The 12,720-nt window shown below is 40.1% G+C and overlaps 1 protein-coding gene across 1 annotated transcript; it reads left to right on the top strand.

The window, feature by feature from the left end:
* The first annotated feature begins 11,736 nt into the window (after nucleotides 1-11,736).
* On the top strand, nucleotides 11,737-12,406 carry LOC104105804 (uncharacterized). The gene is made up of 2 exons (XM_009614197.1): nucleotides 11,737-11,992; nucleotides 12,045-12,406. Exons 1-2 carry the CDS (start codon nucleotides 11,737-11,739, stop codon nucleotides 12,404-12,406), a joined length of 618 nt encoding a protein of 205 aa, XP_009612492.1.
* Nucleotides 12,407-12,720: the final 314 nt, after the last annotated feature.

Below are 12,720 nucleotides of genomic sequence, written 5' to 3'. Positions count from 1 at the left end.
CCATGAATGCAACAGCTTTGTCGCAATCGCAAAGAAGGAAATCAGAACTCATAACTCGGTAGTCCAAAACATGGTGGAATGGTAACGAACCCATCTAAAACACACCTGATGCCCCCCCAGACTGCGTCCAATCACACCAACCAATCCCAAAATATAACTAGGACTTACTTGAGGCCTTAAATCACACTAAAGAACATCAAAACCATGAATCACACCTTAATTCAAGCCTAAGGAACTAATCAAAATTTCCAAATTCAAAACTTACGTCAAATAAGCCTAAACAACTCAGAATGACCTCAAATTTTGCATATGTGTCCCAAATGAAAAAACAGACTTATTACAACTCCCGAAGCAATAATCCGAACCTGATACTATCAAAGCCAACCCTCGATCAAACTTATCAACCTTCCAAACCTTTAACATTCAAACTTTTGCCAATTCAAGCCAAAACAACCTAGAAACATCCAAATCCAAATCTAAATCCGAGCATACGCCATAGTCCAAAATCACCATATGAAGCTATTGGAACAATCATAACTCCATTCCGATATCGTCTATATAAAAGTCAAACTCCGGTCAACTATTATGACTAAGCATCCAACCTTGGGACTATGTGTCCCAAATCACTCCAAATCTTCCTCGAAATCAAACCAATCACCCCGATAAGTCTCGTAATGAAAAATACACATATGTGAAGCATAAAATAGAGTAAAAGGTCTAAAATACTCAAAATGACTGGCCAAGTCATTATAGAGCACAAAAGCGTGTGCGTAAATGTGCACTGAGGGTGCAGGAGCGGAGTCCGCAGAAGTGGTGTTTTGTCGCAGAAGAGAAGATCCAGCAACTTAAGTGGATCTCAAGTTTGTGAGGATAATGTCGCAGAAGTGACCAAAATATCCGCAGAAATGGAAATCACTGGCAGGATATTATATTCGAGGGTTAGCTTCAGCTTTATCATATTTTGAGATTGGGAGCTCAGAATTGAGCGATTTTACCCACATCAATTGGATAAGTGTTCTTAACTCGAATTTGATTATTATTCATGATTCTATCTTCAATTTTGGCATATGATTGGTGAACCTAAGGAATGAAATTGGGGGTTTTATAAGAAATTTTTGAAAGTGACTAAATGGGATCTGAACCACGACTCGGAGTCAGATATGGATGAAATTTATATGGTTGGACTCGTATTTGAATGGCTAGTAAGTATTTGTGAGTTTTGTCAGGTTTTGGGAAGCAAGTGTGGGTTGACTTTTTGGTTGAGTCTATGTAATTGATTAAAGACTGAGCCTTTATGCTCTGTAATTATTTCCTTTGGCATTATTTGACATTGTGGTGTGTTATTTGACTAGATTTGACTCGTTCAAAGGCCAATTTGAGGGGCAAGGGATTCTTGGAGTATTAGTTCTCGCTCTTGAGGTATGTATCTTACCTTGGCTTGGTTTGAGGGTATTATCCCTATTGGATATGATATTTGTTATATGTTGGGGGTGACCCATGTGCAATGTGACGAGCATATATATGTGCACCGTGGTTATTGATCAGGGTAGACTTTAGGCTATTATACACCTTATTTTTCTATCATGCTTTGTTGATACCGTATTTACTCCACTTGTATGACTACGTGAGATATTATTCATGCTAAAAATCATGTCAAGGCTATATGCTTATCTGTTTGAGATATGATAGGGCTATTTTTTCTATGTTGAGCTATTATCCTTAACTACAGTCATATTTTCAGTCGTGATATGATATTTGCGTGTTATATCTCTATTTTTGTACACCTTTTTATATGATATCTCACATTTTGGTAGTGTCCTTGTGTGTGACATGGGTTTTAGCTGAGTTGTGGCACGTTGGTGCATTTCATCCGATATTTTGATAACTGGTGCACTGAGTGTTGTCATATTGAGTCTTGAGGAGATTGCTGAAACATCTTTTAAAAGAAGTAAGATCGGTGGCCGACTCAAGTGGGTCCCAACAAGAGCTGTTTGCGCGGTCTCACAAAAATACAAATATCTCTCTACTCCGACATCGTATCGATAAACGGTTTAATGCGTTGGAAACAAGACTCGTACATATTCAATTTGGTGGGCAGATCACCCGTAATTCCAAGTAAATTGGGAGAAAATCTTACTAAAATTTGACCTAAAGTTTAAGTAACATTATGAACGTAAGTTGCGACAACTTTTGTCAACTTTTCTTTCATCACTCATTTGACTTCAAGACTTATGATACAGATATTATATGATTCAAATACCTTAAAGCACGACCTCCTTAGCATATTAAGCACCTCTATTGTTACCCGAAAAATACAGGTTACAACATCCTTGATTCGTTAAACTTCTTATACTTGTTAACCACTCTTATACAACCTTGTATCATTTAAGACCAATAGGATTAACTTCTTATCATATCAAAGACAATATCTTCTCGGATTTACGTTGACTAACTTACGGCGTGATCTAACATACACGAATATGAATTGTAACATATCCTATCCAAGATATCCCAAATCTAAGCTCTATAACTCAAAATGTGATCAAATTATCAAAACCTTCAAAATAGAATACTTAAACAATCTACCCAGGCATATGCATCGCGATTGCGGGACATCCATCGCGATCGTGGAGAACAAAATTATCCACCCAGAAAAAGCCTTCGCATTCGCATCTACACCATCACAAATACGATAAAGAACACACCTTAACCTACGGGAACACGGCCTGGAACTCGCGAACACGTAGGCCAAACTCCTCCCGGCTACCAGCTGCTTCGCGATCGCGGAGCCCCGCTACGAACGCATAGAAGAGAGACTGTCCATCCCACTCCAACCTTCCGCGAATGCAACAGCTTTGTCGCAATCACAAAGAAGGAAATCAGAACAACTAACTCGGCAGTCCAAAACACGGTGGAATGGTAACGAACCCATCTAAAACACACCTGATGCCCCCCAGACTGCGTCCAATCACACCAACCAATCCCAAAATATAACTAGGACTTACTCGAAGCCTTAAATCACACAAAAGAACATCAAAACCATGAATCACACCTTAATTTAAGCCTAAGGAACTAATCAAAATTTCCAAATTCAAAACTTACGTCAAATAAGCCTAAACAACTCAGAATGACCTCAAATTTTGCGTATATATCCCAAATGAAAAAACGGACCTATTACAACTCCCGGAGCAACAATCTGAACCTGATACTATCAAAGCCAACCCTCGATCAAACTTATCAACCTTCCAAACTTTCAACATTCAAACTTTCGCCAATTCAAGCCAAAACAACTTAGAAACATCCAAATCCAAATCTAAATCCGAGCATACGCCAAAGTCCAAAATCGCCATATGAAGCTATTGGAACAATCAAAACTCCATTCCGATGTCGTCTACATAAAAGTCAAACTCCGGTCAACTATTATGACTAAGCATCCAACCTTGGGACTATGTGTCCCAAATCACTCCAAATCTTCCTCGAAATCAAACCAATCACCCCGACAAGTCTCATAATGAAAAATACACATATGTAAAGCATAAAATAGAGTAAAAGGTCTAAAATACTCAAAATTACTGGCCAAGTCATTATAGAGCACAAAAGCGTGTGCGTAAATGTGCACTGAGGGTGCAGGAGTGGAGTCCGCAGAAGTGGTGTTTTGTCTTAGAAGAGAAGATCCAACAAATTAAGTGGATCTCAAGTTTGTGAGGATAATGTCGCAGAAGTGACCAAAATATCCGCAGAAATGGAAATCACTGGCAGGATATTATATTCGAGGGTTAGCTTCAGCTTTATTATATTTTGAGATTGGGAGCTCAGAATTGAGCGATTTTACCCACATCAATTGGATAAGTGTTCTTAACTCGGATTTAATTATTATTTATGATTCTATCTTCAATTTTGGCATATGATTGGTGAACCTAAGGAAGGAAATTGGGGGTTTTATAAGAAATTTTTGAAAGTGACTAAATGGGATCTGAACCACGACTCGGAGTCGGATATGGATGAAATTTATATGGTTGGACTCGTATTTGAATGGCTAGTCAGCATTTGTGAGTTTTGTCAAGTTTTGGGAAGCAAGTGTGGGTTGACTTTTTGGTTGAGTCTATGTAATTGATTAAAGACTGAGCCTTTATGCTCTGTAATTATTTCCTTTGGCATTATTTGACATTGTGGTGTGTTATTTGACTAGATTTGACTCGTTCAAAGGCCAATTTGAGGGGCAAGGGATTCTTGGAGTATTGGTTCTTGCTCTTGAGGTACGTATCTTACCTAGGCTTGGTTTGACGGTATTATCCCTATTGGATATGATATTTATTATATGTTGGGGGTGACCCATGTGCAATGTGACGAGCATATATATGTGCAACGTGGTTATTGATCAGGGTAGAATTTAGGCTATTATACGCCTTATTTTTCTATCATGCTTTGTTGATACCGTATTTACTCCACTTGTATGACTACGTGAGATACTATTCATGCTAAAAATCATGTCAAGGCTATATGCTTATCTGTTTGAGATACTCTCGGGTGGAATTCCTGGGAGCTCATTAGAAAACACATCGGAAAATTCACTAACAACTCGAACCAATCGTAGGGTGGGAGGCTTTGCCTCTGTATCCTGCACTCTCACCAAATGATAAATACACCCCTTCGTAATCATCCATTGAATCTTATGGTGAGAAATAAACTTCCCTTTTGGTGCTGCAATATCACCCTTCCATTCAATGACGGGTTCTCCTGAAAAATTAAAGTGAACGACTTTTCCCAACAATCCTCGTTGGTATAGCACGAAGCCAACAAGTCCATCCCCATAATGACGTCAAATTATACCATCTCCAATTCATTCAAATCATCTAAGGTATGATGGCCATGAATAATCAAATCTTAGCCTCGATATACCCGTGTAACTAACAGAGACTCACCTACGGGCATGGACACTTCAAAACGCTGATGGATTCAAGCTCTTTACCACATTTACTAGCAACAAATGAAGAAATATATGATAAGGTAGAACCTGGATCTATCCGAGCATAAAAATAAATAGAGATACGGATTATATACCTGTGACCACATCCGATGATAACTCCAAAATTTGTCATCCTGACAATGCATAGATGCGGTTCTGTGGTCCACCTGGACTATACACTTCACTTTTACCTCTACCTCTTACTACCGACGACTATATACCTTGCTCATGAAGGCGTGTTGATGATGAAGAAGCTGCTGTATACCTCGTTGGCGGCATGATGTTACGACATATCTCATCGGGAATAAATTCATAATGTGACTAGGCTGCCCACACGAATAGCATAAATCAGAATCCTGGCAGCAATGTCTAATATGATTCCAACCGAATCGGCCACAATGCGGTGCTTGGGGCCTCATCTTACTAGGGTCTCCACTATTTATTGGGCTTTGTTCTCGGGGATTTTGACCCTAAATGGAATGAGTGGTTCGATCATAACGCTGACCCTAGGACTGTGTTGTTGTATTAGCCACTAGATAAGATGGGTGCCAGGGAAACGGAGGTCTGAACTCACCTCGAGACTCACCCATATCACCTATATTTTTCAAATATGGTCCCAAACCACCCACAAATCGATGTACTCTATCACTCATCTCGGTAACAACCGAAGGAGCATACTTGACCAAGGAGTTAAATTGCTTGCTGTACTCCCAAACACTCATGTTATCCTACTCCAAACGTAAGAACTGGTCTTGTTTAGCTCGCCGCAGCTCAATAGGCAAATAATGTTGTAGAAAGGCCTAAAAAAACTCCCTCCATCCTACTGGTGGAGAAAGGGGTCACGTAGATCATTCCCACATTTCATACCAAGTCACAGCAATATCCCGCAATCTATACGAGGAATGCTCCACAAACGACATATCAGTGGCATGCATAACTCGTAAAGTCCGCTACATTTGGTCTAGAAAAATCTGGGGATCTTCATTTGGATCTGTTCTTGTAAAACTGGGGGTCCAAATTTAAGATATCCCGAATTCTCGTACTATCTGCTCTATCTAAGGTGGCAGGGGCCTGTCGTTGGTCTTGAGAGGCTACTAATCGAGTCAAGAACTGCACATCACTCTTCATATATAGATCCTATCCAGGAACAACCGGGGGAGGAATTGAAGGCACGTTAGATTCTCTTTGCTATTTCGGGGGTATTGGGGCTTTCTCCAAAATAAGAGTATCAGTCTCACTGTGGGGTCCGTGTTGACCCAAAGGGGTGGGTGGCAACTGGCTGGTATCTTCTCATGCTTCTTTATTCAATCCCCAAATTGCTTGATGGCTCATGGTAGGCATTGCTATAAACATAAACAAGATGGAGGATTAGAAACGAATACGACCCTGCTCTAGCGCACGATCTAGATTAGAAGGAAAAATATTCACCCTAGATATCCCGTCGCCTCCTGTTTATAAGTATGGGGCACGACGTACCCATAAACAAGACTCTACTAGATATGACATGTAGACTCCCTAGGATAGACCTTCTCTAATACTAAATTTGTCAGACCCCAACCTTAGGAGGCGCGATCGGCACACGACTCCCGAGGGCCCATGCGAACTGATGCCCATACTTACACCTTTTTAATAGTGAAACACGGGCCAACGAGGCCTCCATGTAATAATGCCAGAAACTAAAATGTGAATGACTATGAAACAAACATTAAACATTAAGTACAACTTCACAACTGATGCCAACAAAGACATAACAAACCCTTACATACATCCGAACACTGGCCTGCAAGCCTTTAAGAGTGCTGAGAAAATATACATATATGTACAACTTGGTCAGGACAGGGCCCCACCGTACCCAAACTAACTGGAACATACACTTCGGTACCTATTGACTTCTGACTAGCTACTCCAAAGAAGTGGAGTGCGACAACCAACAACTGAAGAAAACACCCTACTGGGGAGGGATGCCACCAGGTCTATCTGTACTTATGAGCATGAGCATAACGCCCAAATAAAAGGGCGTCAGTACGAAAGATGTACTGAGTATATAAAACAGATAACGTATGTAAACCAAAGACATAGCATAAGAGATAGAGGTGCACAAGGTTAACCTGAACACCTTAGACAAGCCACCGAGTACGTATACTGCTATGACCATAAATCATGAATATATGCAAGCTTTTGTAAAAGACAAGATACTCATTGGGTCCATGCAATAGTTATAATACCTATATATATATATACAGCCACTCTTTGGGGCATATCATCACACATCACTCCATACACGGCCTCATAGAGGACTCAGTCGTACCCAACCTCAAAAGTTCTTGACAGTACATGGGTTCAATAGGACTCGGTGTACTCGGCCCCAAGAGGACTTGGTAGCCTCACATCACACCTCAGCGTACTCGGCCACACAAGGGCTTGGTTGCATCTCATATTATCTCTCATCATACCCAGTTGACTAGTGGTTGCACAGTAGGTGCCGCACCTGACCGTCTATAGCATTACTCGGTAAAGTAAAATATATATATATATATATATATATATATATATATATATATATATATATATAATTGCACTGCTAAGTCAAATCTGAGGAAATACCAAGATTAAACTCAGAATGTATCATGAATCATATTTTTCTAACCTCATGATATTACCTAGGAACACCTCAAACATGAAGGAATGCCACCGATAAGAACAATGTATAAGAACAGAAACAACATTATTGAAAGGGCCTTGGGTTAAACCAATCTTACAAAACAGGAACATTTGCAATGGGGAGAGACGTTTATACTAAGTCATGCCAAGAAAGAAGGTTGTCTTACATACCTTGTTGAAGAACGAACTAGGCTTTTATGGGGCTTAAGTCTGCCTCCAATGAATCTCTAGAATTAGTGCAATAAGATAATAGATATTATATTGACGATTCTTCATGCTAGATCCTACTAGATTCACCTTCGACTTAACCTTAGACCGTTTGGGTTATTTTAAAGGGGGTTTGATAGCATTTTAGGAGAACTGATGTTAGTGATATCTTCTAGAATGCGAGAGAAGAGGGTTGCACTACCTTTTTATACGATACCATGCCTAGGAAATTCTGCCGTCATCACATGCAAAATGGGATGCTCGACAACTGGTGCCCGTCTAATGAAATCACGTAATCCCCTTTGCCCCTACGTGTCGCCGGCCGATTGGTCGGGCTAAAAACCAAACTTATCAATCGTCAACTTTATGTGTGGGGTGTAACACCAACAACAAATATGCAGAAATAAACTTCAACAACAGTAAGAAATAATCTCAAATGGCAAAATAACATAAATAACTGAAGTCAAATAATGATACAACTGAAATCACCATAAACTCTGGTGTCACCGAGTACATGAGCTCTATAGAGTATTAAATACAAAGTCTGCACCAAATACAATACTGTTTGGAAAACTGAATAGTAATAACATGCTATAAAAGAGTAGACTTCAAGGCCTGAGAATGGAACAACAATGCTACATTGAAATCTCCAACAAATCCGAATACGGATCACTAGCAACCACCACAATCAGCAACACCTGCATGTGTACATAAAGTGCAAAGTATAGTATAAGTACAACCGACCCCATGTACTCAATAAGTATCAAGCCTAACCTCGGACTGAAAGCAGTGATGAGCTTGGCTAGGTCCAACACTCACTTTCAACATCCAACAACAACAATAACATCATAATAATGGAAAATGGAAAAGCAGCTCAAATAATATCAGGTTCAACCCTATCACAATAAGAGGAGAAATAAGCATGCTTTTCAAATATACCGGTCAAGGCATCAACATTCCACAAAAATCACATAAACAAGGATTTATCAAAGTAAACTGCGATTTAAAGTTCAAAACATCAAATAAAGACATCAAATACCAATTAGCATAAGGAAAAATACATCTCCATGCCTACATGACAAGTATACATGATAAACCAACAATATCACATTTTAATCATCAAGTATACAAAATCTCAGCACATTCATAGTGCATGGCATAAGTACCCCTCAATCATACTCTCAACACTCTCATAATTTCTATCATAATGCCCCTGGATCATCATACATGCACACATACACACTTAACATTGTACGGGTGACTGACATAAGTCCCTCACTAAGCGCATCTCGTGTGTCTGCACTCGCAGGTTATTACTTGACTCAGGAGGGGCGTATCTTGGCCAAAGCACTAATCACATCTAAGTCAATGATAAATATCACTCAGCCAAATATGGGACCTTGATGCAAGCGTCACCTCAATACCGATATCAACATGACTCTATGGCCTAAGATCAGTTATCAATCTCCTCAAGACTCAATATGACAACACTCAGTGCACCAGTTATCAAAATATCGGCCGAAATGCACCAACGTGCCACAACTCAGCTAAAAACCATGTCACACACAAGGACACTAACAACATGTGAGATATCATATAAAAAGGTGTACAAAAATAGAGATATAACACGCAAATATCATATCATGACTGAAAATATGACTGTAGTTAAGAAAAATTGCTCAACATAGCAAAAATAGCCCTATCTTCGAGTATGCCATGGACGTGCCACCAGATACACAATCGATATATATCCCTCCGTATAGGATGGCTCCTGTCGAGTTGAAGGAATTGAAAACTCAATTGAAAGATCTTTTAAATAAGGTCTTTATACGACCTAGTAATTCCCATGGGGAGCTCCTGTGTTGTTTGTTCGAAAAAAGATGGATCGTTGAGGATGTATATTGATTATCGACAGCTGAATAAGGTCACCATTAAGAACAAGTATCCGCTCTCGAGGATCGATGATTTATTCGATCAATTGCAAGGCACTAAGTATTTTTCGAAGATTAACTTCATATCTAGGTATCATCAGTTAAGAATCAAGGAAGAAGATATTCCGAAGATAACCTTTCAGTCCAAATATGGCTACGAATTTCTCATTATGTCCTTTGTCCTAACCAACGCACCAGCGGATTTTATGGATCTGATGAATCGAGTATTCAGGTTATTTTTGGATAACTTCGTGATCGTGTTCGTAGACGATATTTTAGTGTATTCTTGATCAGAACCAAGGCATGTAGAGCATTTACAAAAGGTCCTATGCACAATCCAGGATTGCAAGTTGTACGCCAAATTTTCCAAGTGCGAGTTCTGGCTGAACCCTGAGGCTTTTCTTGGGCATATAATATCAGGAGAGGACATCAAGGATGATAGTAAAAAAGGTTGAAGCAATTAAGAATTGGCCAAGGCCCACAACTCCCACCGAGGTACGCAGCTTCTTGGGCTTAGCCGAGTACTACCGAAGATTTGTAGAAAATTTCTCATCTCTAGCTACTCCATTAACAAAGTTGACGCATAAGGTAGTGAAATTTCGGTGGGTCGATGTTTATGAGAAAAGCTTGCACGAGTTAAAGGACAGTTAACCTCAGTGCCAGTTCTATCTCTTCTTGATGGGCCCAAGGGTTACGTTATATAATGTGATGCCTCTAGATTGGGATTGGGCAGTGTTTTAACGCAACACGGGAGAGTATTTGTTGTTGCTTCGAGACAACTAAGGAAACACGGACAGAATTACCCAACTCATGACTTGGAGCTAATAGTTGTTATATTTGCATTTAAAATCTGGAATCACTATCTGTATGGAGTTCATGTCAACATATTCACTGATCACAAGAGCTTGCAGTACTTATTCAAGCAAAAAGAATTAAATCTGAGGCAACGGAGATAGCTGGAATTGTTAAAGGATTATGATGTTGATATTTTATCAACCCTGGGAAGGCAAACATTGTTGCTGAAGCGCTAAGCCAGAAATCAATGGGCAGCCTACGACATGTGGAAGATTATAAGTTGGAAATGACTAAATACTTATATCCATTGGCTTTACAATTGCTATACACCAGTAGTGGAGGAGCCGTAGTTTGAAATGCTGTCGAATCCTTGTTAGTTGCGGAAGTAAAAGCACGGCAATTTGACGATCCGGCTTTGATAAAAATAAGAGGAAGAATTCCCTTTCAAAAAAAGAAAGTGTTTGAGCTATCCGAGGACGGATTCCTTAGATACCAAGACTGGTTATGTGTGCCCGATGTCCGAGGACTCTGAAGGCAGATCTTGGCAGAGATTCACCAATCCCGGTATTCTATTCATACGAGGTCAACCAAGATGTATCATGATCTTCGACAACTATACTATTGGAATGGAATGAAGAGGAACATTGTTGGATACGTCGCTCAGTGTCAAAATTGCCAACAGGTTAAAAGTGAATAGCAGAAACCAGGAGGATTGCTTCAAAATATGGAAATTCCAAGCTAGAAATGGGAGACGATCAACACGTATTTTGTTACCGGCCGCGATCATGCCGAAGATTTTATTCCATATGGGTTATCATGGATCGACTCGCCATGTCAGTTCATTTCTTACCAATTAAGACTGCTTTCACAACTGAACATTATGCTAAGTTATATATCAGGGAAGTAGTTTGACTTCATAGGGTTCCAATTTCCATCTCATTAGAAAGGGATGCCCAGTTTATGGCTAATTTATGGAGATCATTCCAAAAAGGATTGGGTACGATAATCAACCTCAGCACAGCTTGTCATCCACAAACAGACGGTCAGGACGAACGCACTATTCAGACACTCGACGACATGTTATGAGCCTGTGTTTTGGACTTCAAGGGAAATTGGGAGGATCATCGACCACTCATTGAATTTGCTTACAACAACAGCTACCATGCTAGCATACGGATGGCACAATTTGAGGCATTATATGAACGGAAGTGTAGGCCTCCTAGCGGTTGGTTCGAAGTTGGTGAAACAAAGTTATTGGGTTCTGAGTTAGTTCAACAGGCTGTGGAAAAGGTGAAAATGATTCGAGGTCGTTTATTGACTGCTCAAAGCAGTAAAAACTCATACTCAGATAACCGACGACAAGATTTGGAATTCGTTGTAGGAGACTGGATATTCTTAAGGGTGTCTCTTATGAAAGGCATGATTAAGTTCAGTAAGAAAGGGCAAACTCAGTCCCCAGTATTAGACCATATCGAATTATTCAGAAGGTGGTCAAGTGGCTTATAAACTTGAGTTGCCCCAAGAATCGGAAGCAGTGCATCTGGTACTCCATGTGTCGATGCTTCGGAAGTGCCTAATTGATCTATCATATATTACCCCTATCGAAGATATTCAAGTTATGGAAGACCTATCTTACAAAACAGTTCCAGTGGCTATCCTAGATCATCAAGCGTGTAAGCTGCAAACCAAAGAGGTTGCTTCAGTTAAATTACGTTGGAGAAATAATAACATAGAAGAAATGACCAGGAAAGCTGAGGAAGATATGAATTCCAGGTACCCCCATTTGTTCCATGCTATGGGAGGCAACAATGAGACCACTATGGCGGGCACAACCCTAGATGACTAAAGAGGTTTGCAAGGAATGACTACGATTCAACACTCAAGGATGAATATTCCGCAGGGGGGATGATGTTACACCCCACACATAAAGTTGAGGATTGATAAGTTTGGTTTTTAGCTCGGCCAATCGGACAGCGACGCGTAGCGGGACAAATGGGATTACACATTTTCATTAGACGCGTGCCAGCAGTCCCACTAGTTGCTGTAACCGGTGTGGGGCGACACATTTTGTATGTGAAGACGACGGATTTTCCTAGGCATGGTATAGTATAAAAAGTCAGTGCAACCCTCTTCTTTCTCATTTTAGAAGATATCACCAAC

Source organism: Nicotiana tomentosiformis, chromosome 7, assembly GCF_000390325.3.
Source record: "Nicotiana tomentosiformis chromosome 7, ASM39032v3, whole genome shotgun sequence".
NCBI classification, from domain to species: domain Eukaryota; kingdom Viridiplantae; phylum Streptophyta; class Magnoliopsida; order Solanales; family Solanaceae; genus Nicotiana; species Nicotiana tomentosiformis.
This window is presented reverse-complemented; position numbering and strand designations above follow the sequence as displayed.

What these genes read in the sequence shown, in the direction of transcription:
- LOC104105804 (XM_009614197.1), top strand. Translation starts at nt 11,737, where the DNA reads ATGGCACAATTTGAGGCATTATATGAACGGAAGTGTAGGCCTCCTAGC. An exon ending in GAAAGGCATGATTAAGTTCA is followed by an intron (nt 11,993 to 12,044) that starts GTAAGAAAGGGC and finishes CGAATTATTCAG; the next exon opens with AAGGTGGTCAAGTGGCTTAT.